The sequence below is a fragment of the Ochotona princeps genome, chromosome 17 (assembly GCF_030435755.1).
Source record: "Ochotona princeps isolate mOchPri1 chromosome 17, mOchPri1.hap1, whole genome shotgun sequence".
Taxonomy (NCBI): domain Eukaryota; kingdom Metazoa; phylum Chordata; class Mammalia; order Lagomorpha; family Ochotonidae; genus Ochotona; species Ochotona princeps.
Genome location: NC_080848.1, coordinates 16478785 through 16499742, shown reverse-complemented (window position 1 = coordinate 16499742; position 20958 = coordinate 16478785). Strand labels below are relative to the sequence as shown.

Sequence of the window (20958 nt, the reverse complement as noted above, 5' to 3'; positions counted from 1 at the left end):
CCCATTTTACCTGTGTGACTTTTATTTTCTTTGCTTTGGTCTATACAAAAAACCAATAACCAAAAACATGAAGCGATGATAATAAAACTCTGCACTGGGACCCCCTCAGCAACCTCCCCACCCATGTGCAGGGGGTGGGGGTGAGGCCAGAAACAAGAAGGGAAAAGAGGACCCCTCACCACACACCGCAGTGGGCAACCGTGGAGGGGGAAAGCACCCCAAAAGCCAGCTCAGCCTGCTGGAGAGGGAGGCAGGCAGTGCCTTGAGCTGGGTCCCTCTTCTCCATCTCACATGGGTCAGCCCTGAACTCTGCTGCAAGAGAAACTGGATTTCCGGATCTGGGGCCTTGGCCCTGGGCCTTGAAAGACTTTGGGCAGCTAGTTCATTAATAAAAATCAGATGTAGAGAAGAAAAGAGAGCCGTGGCTGGGGCCCTGGGCAGCTAGGGGCACCAAGTGGGCGGGCGGCTTGCGTGTGAAGCTTTTGTGGCTGGGCCACAGGGCAGGGAGGGGCGTTGGGCCCTGAACCCACGACCCAGGACAGCAAAGCAGGTGCAGAACCCATCCCAAGAAAGACCCTAAGGAGGACCTCAGTAGGTGCAGTCCCGGCTCCCCCGGCTCAGGCACTTCTGTCTCCCACATTGCCCGCTCGGGTGGCCGCTCGAATGAGGAGCCGCACCTGCAGGAAGGCAGACACAGCAGGTCAAAAACCCATGCCACTCCAGGATCACCTGCCCACCACCCTCCCCTTCCCAAGAAAGGCCTGGGTGTCTCCTCTGAGAGAAGGGGCTGGGAGGCATGGAGTACCCCCAGACGCATTGTTCTCCAAAGAGCCAGGGTTTCAGGGAGCAAATAGGAATTTCCCCCACCCCAGGGAGAGAACAGAGACAGGGCAAAGCAGGTGCTGGGAGGGCAGCCAGGAGGAGGTGCCATACCGGGCGGAGGCAGCTAGGCGAGCATGTGGTCCGCGGTGGGGTAGGGGGGCCTGAGGCCATCGCTGTAAGTGTCCATGGGGTAGTCCCCATCCATGTCCATGTGCATATCCAGTGGGTCAAGGGGCACATCACTCGCGTACATGGGGCGGTAGGTGGCGTCCATGTCTGGGGATGAGAAGGGGGGCTGTAGGCAGGGGTGTGCAGGCCACCTCCTGCATCCCTGCCTGTGCCCAGGGGCCTAACCTCATCCCCAGGCTCCTGTGCCAGAGGACCCAGACTGGCACCCATGTGGACACTACATGGCTTCCAGAGACACGGGCCGGAGGCCACTGGCACTTACCATCCGCGTAGGGCTCGTTGACAGGGATCATGCTCTGCGCCTGCGGAGGGAGAGAGGAACAGGGAAAGGGTGGCACTGAGGGCGCACACCTGGCCGCCCTGGGCTGGGAGAGAGGAGATGGCTTGGGGGAAGAGGGAAGACCCCCTGGAGGAACATAGGATGGTGGGTTCCTAAAGATGCCCATCCAGCACCTTTGTGCAGATTCCAGAAAGCTGTGCCCTCCTCACACACACAGGCTCCTCCTCTGGACAAAATGAAATTGCCACTTTGGTGGACCCACACAGATGGGGTGGGGGAATCGGCCATTTGAAAATTCAATCAGTGAACGCATGTTCTTTCTCTAACTCAGCCTTTCAAATAAATACATAAATCTTCAAAAAAGTTAAAAAGAGAAATAGGGGATCAACCCCTATTTCCATTTGCTACAAACTCTCACAAGTGATCCAGTTATAAAACAAAAAAGCATGTCATGGACAGCAAGCTAGGGGCTCCTGACATGTTGCCCCGTGCAGTGTGCCACTCGCTCCACCATAGCGCAGTGCAAGCCAGCATACTCACAGCCTCCCAGGCAGCCGGGTCGTGCTTGAACAGGGAGTTGGTGAGCTCCACAGACACACGCTTCCGGTAATCGGGGTTCTTGTCCTCAGAGATGCGGAAGAGGACGGCGGCTGCGTAGGTGGCTAGGCGAGCAAGAAAGGGAAGACAGGGTCAGATGATGGTTGTCACCGGGCCCAGCCACCCCACACAGCCCTTGTAATGGCCTCTCTCACCTGTGCCCTCATTGGGGGAATGCAGCAGCTCCATGAGAGGAGCCGACGCCCCCTCAGCATCAATGGCGTCGGCCGCCTCCTTGTCCTGGGCCAGCTCACACAGCACGCCCGCAGCCACACGCTGAATGTTCTCCACTGATGAGTACAGCAGCTGCAGAGGGCAGGCAAGGGCAGCACGGTGAGACGGGTACGACAGGGGCAGAGCTGGGAGGGAGGCGGGCGGGCAGCATGCAACATAGCCCTGCCCAGCCCCTTGCCACATTTAACCTGAGTTCATTAAGAAAGGGTACAACGCCAGAGACGTTAAGAACCAAGCAAACAACCAGTGTCCCTTATCTCATTGGTGCAGTGGCCCTGCGGCTGTCACTGCCATACTTGCGTCCCTGCTCATCTGTTCAGTGACATTAGCTCATAACCTACGCAGAGGCCTGCACAGGATGTGACCACATTCAAGGTTCCCCGGGCATATCCCAAAGCTGCCCTCAAGGCCCCAGCAGGGTCCAAGACTGCCCACGTGATTACACCTTGACCAGCGCAGGCCTCTCTCAACTACCTTTCCTTTGCCAGTTTGACAGCTGTGCGGGTGGAATGCGCACAGGTGGCCCAGCTGCAGTCCACTGGGCACACCACATGGATAGTTTCCTATCTATGAGCCTGAATCTTAAAACTTCCTTTTTCAGCCACTTTCAGGGCCCAGCTTCCAAGATGACACAAAAAGAAGCTCAAATGCCTGCTGGCATCCCTGTGGGCACTGGATTGAGTCCCAGCTGTTCCACTTCTAACCCAACTCCCTGCTGATGTGACCCAGAGGACAGGAGAGGATGAGCCACGTCCTGGGCCCCATGTGTTCACATGGAGACCCAGATGGAGTCCGGGATTTGGCCTGGCCCTGGACAGTGAGACCATTTGAGGAGTAAGCCAGCGCTTCCTTATCTGTGTGTATTCTGCCTTAAAAACAAATAGGGACCGGAGCAATAGCCTAGCAGCTAGTCCTTGCCTTGCACCCACTGGGATCCCATATGGGTGTCAATTCTAGTCCCAGTAGCCCCACTTCCCATCCAGCTCCCTGCTTGTATCCCGGAAAAGCAATTGAGGACAGCCCAAAGCCTTGGGACCCTGCACCTGTGTGGGAGACCCGGAAGAAACTCCTGGCTCCTGGCTTTGGATCAGCTCAGCTCTGGCCATTGTGGCCGCTTGGGGAGTGAATCATCGGACGGAAGATCTTCCTCTCTGTATATTTGACTTTCCAATAAAAACAAATCTTAAAATAAATAAATAAATAAACAAAATGATGGAAGCTGCAGCCATCAGGGATATCTCCAAGTGGGTATTTGTTCCAAGGTGGGTGAGCAGCCCTGCCCTTTCCAGCAAGGGGGTCGAAAGTGGTTCACTTAAGGACCCCCGCACCACGACCCCGATTCACCCCTGCACCCACAGGCGCTGCCCCCTCATCCACTGCTGCCCACGCCTGTGTAAGGAGCTTTGTCTCTATGGCTAAAGAATCATCCTCTGGAAAAACCAAGTGGACATGAGAACTTTTCTCTTAGAAAAAAAAGTAATAATAACAACCCTCTTTTTTTTTGCTCCTGTCTTCTCTTGGTTTTGAGCTTAGAAAGCCATTTCACCCTGTGGGCTTCGCAAACGGGTCTCTTCCAGGCCTGGTGGTGCACCTGCTGTTCTCCAAAGTGCTCACAACATCCCACAAACTCCAAACTCTGCCCTTCACCCAGCAGCTAGATCCTCTGCCACCCACCTGGCCCAAACTCACCTGTACGAACAAGGGGATGGTGTTGAGTCGGAAGATCTCCATGCGGTTCATGGGGTCCCGGGCAAGGATATGCAGGGCTCCGGTACAGCCCTCCACAATCTCCTCCATCCTCACGCCATCCTGCATGGGAGGGAGCATGGGGCATGAGGCAGGTGGCCCTGACACGTGGCCAGGACACCCAAAAGACTTTGGTTGCAACCAACCCTCTCCCTCATTGTCCACACACCCACACATGGGCACATGCCATGGGACACCCAGACTTGAACCGCCACCAGCTCACTGACCGTGTAGGGCTGCTGGGTGCCAGCAGCCACGTGGCGCTGGGCATCCTGGTGGGCCTTCACCAGCAGCTGGACAAGGCGGGGAATGACCGAGGCCTCCTGCAGCGGGGCATGGTTGGCTGGGCACAGGGCCAGATTCCTGATCAGACCGATGGTTGCCTGGCAAGAGAAGAGGCAGCCATCAGGGGCATCTCTGGGGTACTCAGAAAACCCCGGAAGGCCTCAGCTTCCCAGCCACAGGTGTCTGCTCCCTGCCTAGCATCTCTGCCCCCAGTCCAGATACAGACATGCTGAAGGACTCTGCACCCCGGCCTGTGTGGCCCATCCTCTGTAGAACTCATGGGCTCTTCATGGTTAAATCTCACATCTTCTACTGAAAAGACACCCCCTTCCAGAACATTCTATCAACTTCCATGTCCCAGCCTGCATCCTCTCCCTCTCTTGCCCTGCCCACAGACACTAGGATACCACAGGTTTTTCTCACAGTGCCCACCCAATCTTCAAGCTATAATCGACCCCAGAACCTCTCACCAATGACTTTTTCATGCTACAACTAATCCCCAGCAGGGCAGCCCTGGGAAGGGACCTCTTCTTCCAGGGACCCGGGCTCCCAGGAGCCCCTCTGGTCTGGCAAAGCCACCTGTTCCCTCTCTTAAGCCTCAGAGGAGAGCACATGTGAGCTAAGGCCAGGAGCCATTGGGGGCAGTGGGCAGTGCCGTGCCAAGGTTTCCTGACCCTGTGCAGTAGGCACAGAGAACCAAGCAGGGGCCAGACCCAGGAGTGTTTCTCTCACTCTGGATTAGCCAAAGTACGTAATCACTTGATATCACCCTTCTCCATCCCAGGAGTTCCTGCCGGCCCCAAGTCCAAGGTAACATCGTCACTCCGGTGCCAGCTGTCCTGTTCCCTGCCTCTTGTTGCTCCCCGGACACACACATCCCTTCCTAGGAGATTCTATCCCTATCCCATTCATAGTCTAGCCACCCTCAACTCCCTGGGCCCTGGGGAGCGAGACGTGTCTCCCAACTCCTCACACCCCAGACTCCCCACGGTACAGTCGGTATCTCCCAAAAGCCTCCCTTCAGTTCCCCTCAGGGATCCTCCAGTCAACAAGTACGTATCCCAGTCCTGTACATCTCAGGGCAGCCAGGTGACCGAGCTCCGGGGTGGGCCATTCGACACCTTCTGGCCAGGCTTGGGCGCTAACACAGTTCTAGAATGGCGTATCCTTCTTAAGAGCTACTAGAGTTAGACATGAGGACCCCAGGGGGCCTACAGAATAAAGATCACAGGCTCATGCATGTGGACACCCAGCCCCCACACAGGTCCCTACAGCCTCCCAAGCCAGCCCAGGGGTTTCTTGTGCTTGTGGGCATGGGGTAAAAAAAATTCTCATCATTGCATCAGACCCACTGTCAAGGTCTAAGCCACCACAATACGGACAAACACTTTCATCTTATGAGAGCTGCTATGGTCAAGGGCCACCATACCAACAGCTCTGCCTGGGCATGCCTGGACCCACCTGGGGCTTAGCCCTGCTCAGCCAGCCTCCGGGGCAGCTGCAGAGAGCAGCAGCCGGGAGCCAGGGGTCAGTACCTTGACCAGCGGCCACTGGTTGGGCTGGTTGAGCAGCTTGACGATGGCCGGGATGCCATAGTTGAGGCGCACGGAGTTCTGGGCCATCTCAGCCTCAGGGTGGCGACTGGTAAGGTGGCGCAAGGCGCAGACGGCCGGCTCAGTGATGTCATCCTTGTCACCAGCACGCAGGATGGCGTGGATGAGGGCCTCTACGCCGCTGTTCTGTGTCACCAGCGTCTTGTTCTTGCTGTTGTTGCAGGTCAGGTTAGAGAGTGTGCCCGTGGCACAGGTGAGCACGTTGACATCGTCCACACTCAGCTGGTTCACCAGGACCTTCAGCACACCCTCCAGGCCCTCCTGCACACAGATGGGCAGGCAGGCAGTGAGCGAGGCCCCATCGTGTCCAAGGCGGTCAGCCTCACCTGAGCGCCTGAAATTCTGCATTCCCCATTACCTGCCACAACCTGTCAGGGACCCATTAACAACTTTGGGAGACAGCAAGGCCAGGGGGCTCAGGCAGTCTTGGGGGACCAGGACTGAATCTATGTCAGTCTCTCAGCTTCCCCAGGGCCACAGACTGGGGAGGGAGCTGTGGAAGAGGTCCCCTCATTGAGAGCCCTCTTTGAGTCTGGGCTGCTCTGCCCTTCCAGTGAGCTCTGCACTAACGTACCTGGGAGGCAGCAGGGGACGACCCAGGTGTTTGAGCCCCTGCCACTCAGGTAGGGAACCTGGATGGAGTTTCCTGGTCCCCAGCCTAGGGCTGGCCTAACCCCAGCTATTGTGGGCATTTGAGAAAGAAATGAACCAGTGGATGGAAGATCTCTCTTATTGCCTTTCAAACAACTAAACACATCTATTCAAACAACTAAACACAACTATTTCTACATTTTTAGTCCATCTCTGTGGACTAGGGTTCCTGTTTCAGGGCCTAAGTGAGAACTGTCTACCTTTAACCCTCTTCTCTTCCCCAGTGCCTCAGAGGGAGCCTTAGGCTACAGCACTGGGGGTCTTCCAAGGCCATTCTAGCCTCAGCCGGAAGAGGATTGAGAGGCCTTGGGCATCCTCTGACACCTAAGGCTACTCGCCCAGACCGGAAACTGGAGCAGCTGGCTGATGAGGTGAGCCCCAGTCCCCGACACCTGACTCACCTGCTTGGTGGCCACATCTGAGAGGTTGCGCAGGGTCCACAGGCAGTTCTGCACGAGGCGGGGACTGTTGCTGGTCAGGTGCTTGCCCAGGGCCTGCATCCCACCTGGGGTAGGGGACAGAGGCGTTATCAGCCACAGCACAGGCAGTGGGGAGAGTGGGGAGAGGCCACCCGCCCGGCCCTCCCGGCCACACACTCACCGGCCTCCACGATGGCCGGCTTGTTGCTGGGACACACGGACAGCACCTTGAGCACGCGGCTGGTGGTCCAGAGCAGCTTCTCATAGCTGTAGTTGCGCATGATCTGCACAAGCGCCTGGGGCCCTCCATTGGCCAGGATGATCAGCTGTGGGAAAGAGCATGAGGACAAGTGTAAGACAGGCAGGGAACAAGGCCAGGCAACGAGCAAGTGGAGGGGGACAGAGATAGCACAGCTACTATTACTGAGTGTCGGCGGAAGCTGGGACTGCTGGAGGTGACACACCCCCATCGCCACCGAGGGCACTGGACGAGTGTCCAGCTCTTCTGGGCAGAACTGCTCTGCTGTTTGGGAAAAGAAGTGCTATAAACCCTCAGTCCATGGATGAGAACGTTTCCCATGCTGGGAAGAGCTGAGCACTCAGAGATGCTCCCTGGAGCACCCTCTATCGAGCTGGAAACCTGGGGACACCGTGACTGTAGGCAGGCCCTGCACCGGTGGCGTACCTTGCTCTCCTGATTGCCATAGGCCAGGAGCTGCAGGCAGTCGGTGGTGATAGCTAGGAACTTGGGGTTGTTCTTGTTGAGTAGCGGAACCATCTTCTGCAACCCGTCGGCCAGGCGCACAGCCATCTTGGCGCCCTCCTGGTATAGCAGTAGGTTGTGCAGTGTGGTGATGGCGTAAAACAGGACCGACTCCACGGGGGAGCTGCAGGGAGTGGCAGGGGTAGGGAGTAGCAGGTGTCAGGGTCCAGGGGCTTGTAATTCCACTGCCCCCAGGATGGCATCTATAGGGACACTCCATCCTGCACACTCATACCCTTGTGCAAATGGCCCTCTGCTCAAACCATCTCAACAATCCTGTGCTTCTGCACACAGTATTTCCCTCCCCCCCGGGCCCCTGGCTTCCCCTGCCCAGCTCCCAGCCGCAGCTCGGCACCCTGTCAGCCTCCTCCACATCCATCATTAGGGAAGAGCTACCATGTACAAGCCCACGAGTGAGAGAGGTCCTGTGTGTGATAGCTCTACCGTTGGGGACCTCACAGCCTGGTATGTGGGGATGGAGAATGAGACCAAGCGCATGACAATCAGGCCAGCAAAGAGCAAGGTTGCAGAATAGGTGTTGTGGCGCAGCATGTTCAGTTGCCACCTGGGACCCAACATCCCATACTGGGATGTCGGGTTGAGTCTCCCAGCTCCACTGCCTCCCATTCCAGTTTCCTGATACACTCTGGAAAAAGGCAGAGTTGGGTTCCTGCCATCCAAACAGAAGAGATATAGATGGAATTCTAGGGTCTGGCTGTAGTCTGGTCCAATCCAAGCTATCGGAAAGTAAACCAGCAGATAGAAGAGCTCTGTCTCACTCTGGTTTTCAAATAGATGCAAAAAAACCTTTTTTTTTTTCAAAAAAGTAAAAAAATGATCAAGCTTGCAAGAGATTTTGCACATGCACCTCCTTGGCCCTGGAACACTCTTCCCTCCAACATCACTGGCCAAACTCCGTCCACCAATCAACCTCCGGTGGCTAGAGTGACCCACCTCCCAGCTTCCTCAGCCAGTGCCTACATGGTATTCTGAGCATCAGCCTGCTGTTTACCTGTCTGCCAGGCTAGGCCAGGCACGGTTCTGCACCCCACATGCAGCAATTGCTCAGCGTGTGTTTAGAGATGGAGCCTGGGGGAGGTGAGTACCTACCTGAGCATGCGCACCAGAGCCGGGATGCCGCCCGACTTGAAGATGGCGAGCAGCCCTTCGCGGTGGTGTGAGAGGTTGTGCAGGATGCTGGTGGTGCAGCGTGCCGTGTCCAGGTCACTGGTGTTCTGCATGGTACGCACCACGGCTGCCACCAGTTGGGGCGAGCCCATCAGGGCCCTGCGTGACGCCTCCTTCTTGGACAGCTGGTTGACAATCATGGCTGCCTTGGTCACCACCACCTGGAGCATGGGGAGGGAGGGGAGACCATCAGCAGATGGGTCAGAGACCCTTCTAGAAAGCTCAGAGGAACTGAGTACTTTCTCTGCTCCACCCTCCCCACACCCGGCCTTGGCCCTCCCTGCCCCGCCTCCACTCCCACAGACCGGGTCCTCGTCGTTGAGCAGTTTCGTGAGCTCGGGCAGGGCCCGGGTGGCCAGCTCGGCATCGTCTTGGTAGTTGATGAGGTGCACGATGGCTGACTTGAGCAGCTGAGATGGCTCGGCCAGTCGCTGCAGGTTGGTGGCCTGGCCTTCCACCTGTGTGGCCAGCAGCAGTGAGCTATCCTCGGCGTTCACTCCAGGACACATGGCCTCCCGCACCCGTTTGGCTCTGGCTGTGGTGGACATCTGGTACTCCAGGTCACCTAGGGGCCGGCAGGGCAGAGACTGAGTGACAGCAGGCAAGGGACTGGGGCAGGGAGAGATGCATCACATCGGGGTACAGAGCAGGCCACACAGACAGCCCCACCTGGACTTCCTGCCCTGGCCCAGGCCCCGGCGTATCCAATTGCAGCCAGTTCCCTTAGCTCCCTTGTCTGTAAAACGGGGCCCCACTTGCCAGCCATCCAGTGAGATAGCTGTGGTCTTCCATATCCAAGTTGCCAACCAACCAGAGATCAAAAGCATTTGAAAAAGAACCGTGTCTACAGTGACCGTGGACAAACTGTAGTACTGGTCATTTTCTCCCCATGCAATGTGGGACGAAGCCATGCCTAGCACTGACATGGCATCAGGGACCCAGGTGCTTGGCAGGTGTGCAGAGCTTGTATGCACACACCACATTTCGTTCTGTGAGACTTGACCCTAGCACAACTCAGAACCCAATGGTTGGGGGTTTCAGGAGGAAGGTGCAGAGCCAGCTGTCCACAGCTCCTGGGAGATGGCTATGCCACTCTTCTTCCCACTTGACAGATGCCCTACCCCACTGTCCTCCCTTAACCACCAGGTAGAAGCAGGGATGAGATAAGCCAGGGATCCTAATTACACCCTCACAACAGGCACAGAGCGGCAAGGTCGGGGCAATGGGCTTCAGAGAGCAGGTGCACAGAGGGCGTCCCACAGACATGTACCTGGCAGCCCCGCCTGGGGCCCTGTCCCAAAACTGCCCCAGGAGAGGGAGGCCGAAGTTCTACCCTCTAATTAGTAGGGAAAGAGGAGCCATCACCCAGCTTTCCCACTGGGATGCTCTGCTGTCTGCCACTAACAGCAGAGAGGGCCAGGTCCTGCCAAGCCCAGAGGGCCTGCCTGCAGTCAGGGAAGAGACACAGCCAGCCACAGCCCCCATGGATCCTAGCCTTGGCCCACCTCCCCTCCCTCAGCTGGAACCCCAGCCCTAAGGGCCAGTGGCACCTCCTCCACCAGGCCAGGGGCTCCCAGAGGCTGGCAGCCTACCCTTCCCCTCAAACCTGGGGCTGTTGGAACAACAGGGAAGCATCTTCCTCCTCAGACTGCTGGCTTCTCAGAAAGGCCCCAAGGAAGCTGTACCTCCACCCTCAGATTACACAGGATCCTTAGAATCAGGGTCCCCTAGAGTCAACCTCTGTTTATTCTGACAGCACCGCCTCTTCCCCATTAACATCCCATCCCTGGTGCCAGCCCCCAGGGCTCCTGACCTTGGCCCTGGGGCACGCCCTGGGTGTAGGTGGTGGTCTTCTTGACGGTGTACTGGCGTCCACAGGTCTCGTCCTCATCCATGACGCCCTTGCTGCTGACGGAGGGCACGCAGGTGTTGGCGCCTGAGTGGATGCCCGAGTCGTACGTGTATGTCTGCTGCCACTCAGTCACCTTGATGGGCTGTTCCATCAGGTTCATCACCTCCATGGTGGCTGCTGGGACACAGAGAAGAGCAGCCAGTGAGTTGGCCGCCCCATGGGGCAGTCCAGCACATGGCCCATCTTCCCCTCACCTTCACCACAGCCGCAAGGCCCTAGTGGGTTACAGAACAAGCCCAAGGCCCCCAGGGCGGAGAGGGGGCTCCAGTGAAGCTCTGGGGTGGGGAGGGGGGGAAACCAGTAGAAAGGTGTTCTGGGTTCCCATCTCTGACTTCTGGCCCAGATGGAGGGGAAGACACGGATGGGGGCAGTCAAGAGACAAACAGCCCTCCCTACACACACACTCTGGACCCACTTGCCCAGGGGCAGAGGTACCCAGGGCCTACCCTCATCCTGCTGGGGCTCCCTGGGAAAGGCTGCGGAGGAGGCAGGAGGCCAATGGAGGGCGGGGCGGAGAGCAGTCAGACAGGTTTCTCATAGTCCCCCAGGCTCCCGCAGATTCCTAGATGTCACTTTCCGGCAGGTGGGGCAAGCTCCCAGAGTGCTGCAAGGGGCCCCAGTAACACTCTCCACCCTACCCCACTACCTTCCAGCTCTGAGAGCCACGGATTGACTCTCATCTCAGCTACTGACCCGGCCCCCAGCAATCCTCGGCTGAGCCTCAGTGTCCTTATCTGCAAAATGGTCACACCACCATCCTACCCTGGAAGGGGGTCCTGAGGACCAAGCATACAGCAGGTGTTCAAGCGGTTTCCCTCATCACTGCCTCAGCCTCCTCCAGGTCCCCTCCCCTCACCCTCAAACAAAGGTGACAGGATGGGACGCACCTCCAGGGTGGCTGCTGCCAATGGGGAGCCCACCCTGCCCTGTGGTGAGCCCCTGAAGGCTAATGAAGCCTGCACCTGCTGGGTACCACTTGGTGTGGGTTTGGCCCCACCTATCATCTTGGGAAGTGACCTGCAGAGGTCAGCTGCTGTAGAGGGAGGTGAGGGAAGCTGTGATGGTGTGGGGATCTGTCCTGAGCCAGGCCTCTTGCCAATGCTACCATCCTCAGGAACTGCAATCTCATTTACAAACATGGAAACTGAGGCTAGAAATGGCAGAGCCCAGGGCTGCAGCATGCTAATCCTGCAGTGTCAGCATCTTATAAGGGTGCCAATTCAGGTCCCGGCTGCTCCACTTCCAATCTAGCTCCCCGTTAAAGGCCTGGAAAAGCACCAGAGAATGGCCCAAACGTTGGGCTCCTGCACCCATATGGGAGAATCAGAATAAGCTCTTGGCTGCCGGTATGGGATCTGCTCAGCTCTGGTCCTGGTCGTTGTGGCTATTTGGGGAGTGAACCAGAAGATGCACGATCTCCCTGCCTCTCCCTCTTGCTCTCTCTGTAACGCTTTCAAGTTAAATAAATACATCGAAAGGAAGGGAGGAAAAAAATGCAAGAGAGCAATGGCAGAGCCAGGAGCAGCCACAGGCAGGCGTGGCACCGGTCTGTGTCCTTTGTACATCCCAGGGTGGCCTTGCAGAGCAAGTAGATCCTAGGCTGGGTTACTCAGGAGACAGGGCAATACCAAGTCTTAGCTGTACTGCTGTGAAACGGGGACCAGGAGAGGGCAAGGGAGGGCCTGAAGGTTAGTGCAACCCAGCCCCACCTAAGAACAAAGAGCAGAGGACAGGCCTTACTGATGACAGTCCCCGTGCCACCCTGGAGGAGGAGGATGACGAACAACTTTCCAGGTCTGGCTGCCTTTTATGGCCATGCACAGCCTCACCCCTGCCCAGAACACACCTGCAACAGGCAGGGGCAGGAGCCCCGTCGGCTCCCAGCTGCCTCCTGCCTCCTCTCCCACCGCCCAGAGTGACTCAGAGTTTCGGCTGCAAACAGAAGCAGACCTAGTGCACCACGCAGCAGGCGCAGGGCTGCCAGGTGCGCACAGCTGCTCCCAGCCATTCCCAGAGCTTGGCTATTGCCCCCGACTCCGCCCATGCTGGACATCAGAAAAAGCCAAAGGGAAAACAGTGGGGGTGGGGAGGAAGGGAGGGAGCCTTGGAGAAGGTGGACTCAGGCCCTTCCTGACTTCCCACCCTAGTCCTGCCCTGGCATGGGGGGTCAGGACAGGGAAACCCTAGGAAAGAACAGGGGATCTTAGGGTGGTGGTTGCGGGGGCGGGGTGGGGGGAAGAGGAGCCACCACAGAGGCCACCTCTGGGAGGAGTGCAGAAAACTGGAGAGCCCGGCCCTGGAGAAGGAAGAAGGTGAAACTGGAGCAGTAAACACGGAGGCATTAACCTTGGAGACACTGCCACGGGGGAGGGTTCCTCCTGCCTACAGGATCAAATGCAAAAGCAGCCCTGGTAGTCTTTCTGTGGCTTCCTATTTCTACGGGAGGAAACTGAGGCTCCCCTTGGAGAAAGTGGGGCGCTCAGCTCACATGTGGGTCAGCCTCCCTGGTGTGACCAGCTCTCCAGCCAGGAGGGTCGTGGCTACGGAATCCAGGAATGCCCACAAGGAAAAGCCCTTGGTGATGCACTACGATCCCAGCTTCTAGTCCCTGCTGGGGGCCCTTGGGACACTTTTGTCCCTCTCTGGGCTTCATCTTCTAAAAAGTGGGGAGGGGACTGGAGGAGGCCCCAAGAGGATGCTGGTGTCCAGGAGTCTAAGAATAAGGAGCCAGGACTCCCACAGCAGAGAGAGAAGGCAGAGGATGGGCAAGAATAGAGCTGGAAGGCAGCTGAAATCTCTTGGAAGAAAAGATGACGGGAGAGCAGCACCTGCAGCAGGAAGATTACATGTGAGAACTCAGGTAGCACCGTCAAGCAGTCGCAGAACAGGGAGAACTGCCCACAAGAAACAGCAGTGCTGGTTTTGCAAGGCCCAGAACACACCCAGTCTGGTCTCACCCTCTTGGGCCTGGGCCTGCAGTCAGATCTTCTCTGGAGTGGGAGAGACAGACAGGAGCCCTGCCCATGTATCCGCATCCGGGATTCTGAATTGAATGGAGGGCCTTTGTCTCGCAGTGTGCCTGCAGGAAGGAGGACTGTCCAGGACCGGAGGATGGAGTGGGGACAGCACAAGGACAGGAAGAGAGAAGCTCACCCTGCACTCCAGTGAGGGTGAGAATCCATAGGCGTGCATGGAAGCTGCCCAGGGTACCCCTGCCCTGCACTCCCACTTCCTCCATCCAAGAGAAACACCCCGGTCCCAGATTTAAGAATAACTCCATCAGAGACCCAGCAGCATCTGCCAGGATTGTCTGTGACGGCACAGTCAGCTTGAGTGCAGGCAGACTAGCAGGTGCTAACCAGATACCAGGACGGGGACAGGAACAGATGCCCAAGAAGCTGGGCTGAATTCAGCCTCAGGACAGGGCTCCCCAGGGGTTCCTGAGCTGAGGAGGGCACCCAGTGCAGACCAAGATCCAGGTTCAGACAGACAGAAAAGAGCCAGGAGCTGGTACAGGAGAGTGTGGGATTTGGGGACAGGAAGGGGGCTTCACCCAGTCCCACATTCATGGGCGGTGAGCCCTCTGGCACATTATTCATCTCCTTAGGCCTCGTTCTCCCCATCTGTGAAATGGAGCTCCAGCTACTGCTTCCCTCACATCAGTGCATGAAGGAGTGGGAGCCCTCTGGAGACCAGAAGGCCCCAGTAAGCATTATGGGGGGAGCAAGGAGGCTGGTAGAGGGATTACCTAGGAAGAGGGGACTGCTTTCCAATCCTAGGCCAGAACCCTGGGAGCGAGGGTCGGGGACGCAGTTACGGAGGATCCAGGGGCTGAGTGGGGAGCTTTCTCCAGGGGACACGCAGAGGGCCTGGGCTGTGCCCGCAGACAGGGGTAGTCAGTCAATGGCTGAGCAGGGTCTCCAGCCTTCAGCCTGCCCCACATCTCCCTGGGGGCTGTTGGATGCAGAGGGAAAAAGCCCAGGTACCTGGAGGTTCCCAGGCCTCAGCCCACACTGCTTATGCCAGTCACTCCCAAAGGGCAGAGGCTAGAGGGAGTGATAGTGGCCTGGGCTGGCTGGGCTGGCTGAGCTGGGGATAGGAGACGCAAAGGAGAAGCTTCCAGAGGAAAACCCTGGCTTCCAGGCTGCAGGGGGAGCGGTGGCTGTCCCTGAGGCAGGGGGAGAGGGAGGGAGATGGGCTGGCCAGACTGTGACCCAGCTGCTCTGGCTGGCATTTGTTTCTCTCTCTCTGGGCCCCTTCCCAAAGCAAACAAACCAGGGTGGGAAAACTAAGGAGATTCGCTAGAGAAGGAAGTGGCCAGGCCAAGTGGCTCGACCTCAGGAAGCTCTGAGCTTCCCCTGGCCAGGGCTCCCTGTGGTAACCTACCCCCACCTCACCCCGCAAGCAGAGTCCCAAAGTAGCAGATGACCCCACCCTGGATGCCTCCCTCATCCTCCCACCCCCTCCTCCCTGGACAGGCAGGCAGCAGGGAATAGTAGCCAAGGGTGGCCAGTGCCAGGTCTCCTTCCTGCCCTCCTGCTCCCCCAGCTGTTTGGCTGGGACAGCCCCAGGTTCTCAGACAGCAGCACCAGAAGTAGCAGCTCTAGCCCCAGCTACTGTCCACTCCTGAGGATACAATTCTGCACTACTGTCCACTCCTGAGGTTGCAATTCTACAGGGACCGTGGCCTGATCCTCTCCTGTTCCGGTTCACTACTGCCCAGCACAACACGTGCCGGAGCAAACCAGGACTGGGACAAAGGTTTGGCTAAAATGTTGTTCTGGTGGACACAGCGTGACCTCATCAAGACGGAAGTCAAAACACAAAAGGACAATAAGAAAAGGGAAGGGCCTTCGTGGGGATCGCCTGACGAGATTCAGATGATTTTTCTTCCTGTCCTACTCTCTAAACACCCCGTGTTTTTCCCCATGATCAGATGCGACTAGGAGGAAGTCGAATCCCACCCCACCCCTGCAAAGAAGGAGCTTGCTGAATGCCCAGGCCCTGTCCTGGATGTCACCGGTTAGACCCAAGCACCTTAGTCACACCAGGGCTTAACATCTCGCCCCAAGGACCTCCTGCAGGCAGAGGCATCAGGAGCCTGCGCCAGCAAGGCGAGTGGGTGGAGAGCTTTCTGCGCAGGCCTGAAGAAGCAGAGGGAAAATGGGCCAATCCACATCTCTAGACCTTAGTCCCATCCATCCCAGGGGAGATCCAGGGTTAGGGTGTCGCCTGTAGGAACAAGTTCCAGCCACCTGTCCCAGCCAGCCACCTGCCTCTTCTCTTCTCAGGGTCCCTAGAACCTAGCTCAACCCCCACCCCTACCTCTCCACCCCAAACATGTCATTCTTCTTAAGAGGTAGAGTCCCCTGCAGAGGCCAGTCTGCCCAGCCCACCCCTCGACTCCAGCTAGGCAGGACAGCCCTCATCAGAGAAGACTCAACTCTCGACACCACATCCGCACCCACTCTTCTCAATCACAGGGGTAGGGAGTCCTTCCTCGTGTCTAGCCACCTCTCCTGGTACAGTGCCTGTACCAGTGTCCCGGGTGGCTTCAGAGTGAACGCACACTGGAGCCCTGCCACCCTCGGTCAGCCAGGACAGAGCCCTGCCTTGTCTGCTCCCCATGCCTGGGGTCCCCTAAACCCACAGGATGCTGGCACCAGGCTCAGCATTAACCATACCACAGACAGGAGTCACCTCCAAGCCCTCTCTGGATCCCAGGGTCAGATACCCAGGGGGTCCCAATGCCAGACTACGGCAAGTCTGGAGGAGGGAACAACATGCCAATGGATGCCCACAGCACTAAAGTTCTGGCTCACCATGGTTTCCCCACCCACAGAGCCAGAAGGGCACCACATGCAACAGTGTTCTTGGGGTCCCCATCCTCCCAGCCCATGACAAAGTCAGGCTGGCAACAAGGGGGACAGGGCAGCAAGGCTCTGCACTCCCACCCTTTCCTTGGCGTAGTCCCAGCCCCCAGCACGCCAGGCCACTCCCACTTCCTAATTAGGGACAGCCCAGCCAGGGGGACAACACAGCTTTGACCCTTGCCCTCTCACCCCACTCCCACCATAGCCCCTGGCCTTTCCTCCTCCTCCAAGAGCTAAAACCCCAAGCTCAGAGGGCGGAGGCTAGCACATGAGTCACCTCCACTTGACAAACCTGCCTCCACCCACACACACCTTGCTAGGATTCTGTTCTCCCTTGGTCAAGCGGAGAAAACTCATTCCAGAGCTCAGGAAGAGTTCTGGGCTCAGACCACCAGGACCCACAGGTCAGTACTGGCTTAGCAGGGGGTCTTGTCACACCTCCATTACCCTCCCTGGAAGGGAGACAGGGGCAGCTGCTTGGGAGGACAGAGCCGCCTCCCAGGCTCTGTCCCTTGATCTTAGGTGAGCAGCCACCAGGCACCTGCTGGAGAGCTGGGAAGAGTATCCGCATTTGCCAAAGTGTCCGGGACCAAGCTCCCCAGGCCATGGGAGAGAGCTGGGACTGAAACCCTGCAAACCCCTCCCATTCCTGCTTGCCCCACCGGCCAGTGGCCTTAGTATATACCAAGGCAGGGGACACACACCTACCCTCCGCCCTGATCTTGGGCCTCTGGGAGAGGAGAAAGACCGCCAGCCCCAGCCTGCCCTTGGTTCCTAGCCAATGCATTTCCCCAGCCCTAGCAGCCTGCAGGTTCTGGAGGGGGATGGGGAGGATCCCGCATGGAGGGGAGGGGTCAGGGGTGGGTGGTGGCGCCCTCCTGATCACCCAAGCCAGGGCCTGGTCTGGCCAGAGATGACTAATCGGGTCCCACCTTCCCCCTCCCCCATGCCCTGCCTGTCCAGTCAGGAGCCAGTTTTCTCCAGGCACCTCCTAGCAATACTTCCTTGGTGTTATCTTTTCATCACAGCCACAAAACCAGATTAGCTCAACTAATCATTTAGCCGACGAAATTACAAGGCCTTCCCCTCCTCCACCTCAGCCAGAGGACAGGAGGCAAAACAAGCTACTTGGGCCCAAACTCTGTGGCCCCTGGGTGCAGGTGCGCACACACACTCACACACCCCAGCAGAACCCGGCTGGAGCCCCTCACCAGGCTCCCCCAAACCCTGGACACCCCCAGCAGGTGGGTCTGACCGCACCCCAAGGAAGTTAGCTTCCAAATCTTTCCCCAGAACGACCACACTTGTGATTTCTTTAAAAATCAGGGCGGTAGGAAGGCTCAGGAAATTGGGGGGACAGGGTAGGTGGGAGCCTGTGGCAGCTCTGCGGGGGGAGAGCTTGGCAAGGAAGCAGAGCCCAGCAGAAAAGTCGTCCTCTTGCCTCGGCTTCCTCATCAAACTCCAGAAAGGGGGTGGGAGGTGAAAAACCGGGAACATGCACCTTGGGCCCTGGGAAATCCAATGGAAAGCAAGCTTCCCAGCCAGTCCAGTCCTGGAGGAGAAGAGGGAAACAGACTAGAATACTCAGTCCCCCACCTTCCGCAGTTTGGCTTGGTCCTGCCCCACCCCCATTCCTGGGGAGGGGGCAGAGCTCGGAGAGAGCTGCCGTGCGCAGGCCTCCTCCGAGGGGGTGTGGTGGTCCCGGGAGACAGGAAGAGAGGAAGAAGCTGCTTCCCCTCTCAGCCCACCCCCACCTCGGCCCCGGGGACCCAGCCAACAGGATGGTGTGGGGGAAGGGAGGACAGGTCAGGGCGCGGAGGCCCTGGAGCCGGCTTGGGGGGTGGTGGGGGAGAATGAGGCCTTGCCTCAAGAAGGTCCTCCAGGGCCAGAGGGGCCAAGAAGCACCCTCCCTCGGGAAAAGCTGCCAGTCAGGAAAGTTTGTTTGGGTGATTTTTTCATCAAGAAGGTAGAGAAGAAAGATAGCTAGGTTCCCACAGCCAGATTACAGAGGACACCGCTACTGGAAACCGGGCCAGGTGACCACAGATCTCATTACCTAGGAACAGATCCCTACCCAGGTCGCCGGACACTGGCTGGGTACTGAGCCCGGTTCTGCCCCAGCCCCTCCGTCATCCCATCCTACATCCGCAGGAGCAGCCCGGGCTCAGGCACCTGCCAGAACCGAGCAAAGAGCTCTAGGAGCTGGAGGGCAGGGCCTCCCGACCCCAGGCGCTCACCTGCTTGGCAGGTGAGGCCCGCGACCCTGGGAAAACGTGTGCGTGGCCCCCACAGTTGGGCAAGCCGGGCGCAGACAATAGGGCCCCACCCAGGCCTGGGGGAGTAGGGAGGGAAGGCGAGGATGACGCGTGTGTGTGGGGTGAGGGTGGCCCCAAAGAGACCAGCGGCAGCAAGTTTCCCACACGGTAAATTCCCGAAGGCGGCGAGAGCCCCGGGAGGCGGGCGGAGCGGGTCAAAGTCTCCCCGGTCAGCCCGGGGCGAGTCAGGGGGCACGGCGTCCAGCGGGCTCCAGGGGCAGGCGCGCGACCCCACAGCCACCTGCCCCGGCCCCCGCCCCTCCCCGCCCTTCGCGGATCTCCGGCTCCGGGAGGCGAGAGGTGCGCTCCGCCCCGGGCCGCGCGCGTCCCCCACCGCGGCGCCGCGCCCAGGACCCCAGCGCGCCCCCTGCCGCCGGTGCAGAGTGGTGCTGTCTGGCCCCAACCCGCACCTGGCCGGGCACGGCGGGGACCACCCCCCTCGGCCACTCGCCGCCCCTTGGCTCTCCCCGCTCGTCCGCACCTGCGTGTGGAGCCTGGCCGGACCGGGTCGGGATCGGGCCGGGGTGGGAGCCGGCGCGGGCAGCGAAGTGAACTCGGCGCGCTCGGGCGGCGGCTGCTCCGGACTCTGGCCAAGGCAGCAACTCAGTCACCGAACAAAAGGCGAAGGGACCTGACAGCCAAGCCACGCCTCACGCCCCCTCGAGGCCCCGCCTCCAGGGAGACGCCCACCCGCGGATGCGAGCTCATTGGCTGCGTCGCCTGACTGTCCCGCCAGGGGGCGGAGCCGCACGCCCAGTCCTCTTGCATGGCCGCCTCTGTTTATCCGATCGCCATTGGCCCCAGGGACTGCCAGTTGGCTCTGGGGATGGACTCCCAATTGAGGCACCATACTAACTCTGCATCTATTGGCAGATAGAAAGTTCCTCCTTCCTGATTGGACAAGGGGCTGTCAGTAAGCTTAAGGAGAAAGCCAATGGAAGGGATGGGGTGTGTCTTGCCCCACCCTAGCTCTGAGCAGGTAAGACTCAACACTGTCCCCTTCCCCCTACCTGTTCAACAGGTGAGTCAGGAGGTCCCACGGGAAAGGACAGACGCCTTCACTGGCTAGCCTACTTAGTTAGCGTCAGGCATGATGTTTCTTGGGGCTTATTCATCCTTGCGCCCAAGTAGTAATCTCATAGTTGCATAGCATTTCATAGGCTTTGGGCTGGGTTAGGATTTTTTTTCCCCCGGCAAAGACGCAGAACTAGAAAACCTGGGTTTGAGTTCTGCCACTTGCTGATGGCAAGCCCCTTCGCCTGTGTGCTGTCCCTCTCTGTCTGGTTTGTGAAAGTGTCGGAGTTTCAGTGCCGATTGTTTTGAAATGCTGCTGACATTCTGAGACATGGTCAGGATAACAAATTAATCCTTGTCTGCAAGATGGGGGGGGTACCTAAGATTCAGAGGGATCTTTAGGAAGGAGCCCCTTTCTTCTAATTTTCAAGACTCAATGAACCCCAGGTTTGTCCTTCTGCTACAAACATCATGTCAGAGCAATGGGGAAGCGACAGGGACGAGGCCAAAGGGACAAGGTCAACACTCTGGGAAGAGGGAAGGACATAGGACAGGTGTGGGAGTGTGGGCAGGCACAGCCATAGAAGCAGCTCAGGAATACAGGAAGTGGGGCAGCAGGCTCAAGAACTGGGGTACGAGCTGCAGAGGGCAGTGTCAGATGGCGCGGGTATGTCCTTCCTGTGAATGATGAAGCAAGTGCTAATCAGAGCCAGACACTGGGCCACCGTCTCACGTCACTCTCTCTGAGCACCAACTGTATGCTGGTCACTGGGTCAGACCCTGGCGCCGAAGGAGATCAAAATGGTCCCAACTCTTAGAGAGCTAAGCACAAAGTGTCGGTAGCTGTGTGTGTGTGTGTCTGTGTGTGCGCGCGCTGGGGCAGTGATGAGTATAAGAGTCCCTCTTCCCACTGGCACAAGTGGTAAAGGCACCCTAGTGCCACCCCTGGCCTCTGTCCCCTGCAAAGAAAGGCGTGACGGCTCAATGGTCCGTTTGCTGAAGCCACGCCATCCAGGAAGTCTTCCTGAAAGCGGCTCAGGACAGATCAAGATCCCTG

General features: G+C 58.3%; 2 protein-coding genes across 3 annotated transcripts in view; both read right to left on the bottom strand.

The window, feature by feature from the left end:
* On the bottom strand, nt 1–19515 carry JUP (junction plakoglobin). 2 transcript variants are annotated; one of them, XM_004599090.2, is made up of 15 exons: nt 19369–19515; nt 10601–10816; nt 9093–9352; nt 8710–8948; nt 7522–7723; nt 7018–7162; nt 6819–6922; nt 5689–6027; nt 4096–4251; nt 3812–3931; nt 2044–2194; nt 1832–1953; nt 1274–1313; nt 934–1098; nt 1–677 (listed from the first exon to the last, which is right to left on the bottom strand). In XM_004599090.2, the coding sequence occupies exons 2-14, from the start codon at nt 10806–10808 to the stop codon at nt 947–949; spliced, it is 2238 nt and encodes a 745-aa protein (XP_004599147.1). In that variant the 5' UTR covers nt 10809–10816; nt 19369–19515; the 3' UTR covers nt 1–677; nt 934–946. The 2 variants fall into 2 exon arrangements, with proteins under 2 accessions (XP_004599147.1, XP_058532397.1); XM_058676414.1 differs by having other exon boundaries at nt 10601–10813; nt 19369–19501.
* The window catches only part of KLHL11 (kelch like family member 11), a 69152-nt gene continuing 54394 nt past the window's right edge, over nt 6201–20958 (bottom strand). The window contains exon 3 of the transcript XR_009246982.1: nt 6201–6212. The gene's annotated coding sequence lies outside the window, so the exon portion shown is untranslated. The remainder of the gene's footprint in view (nt 6213–20958) is intronic.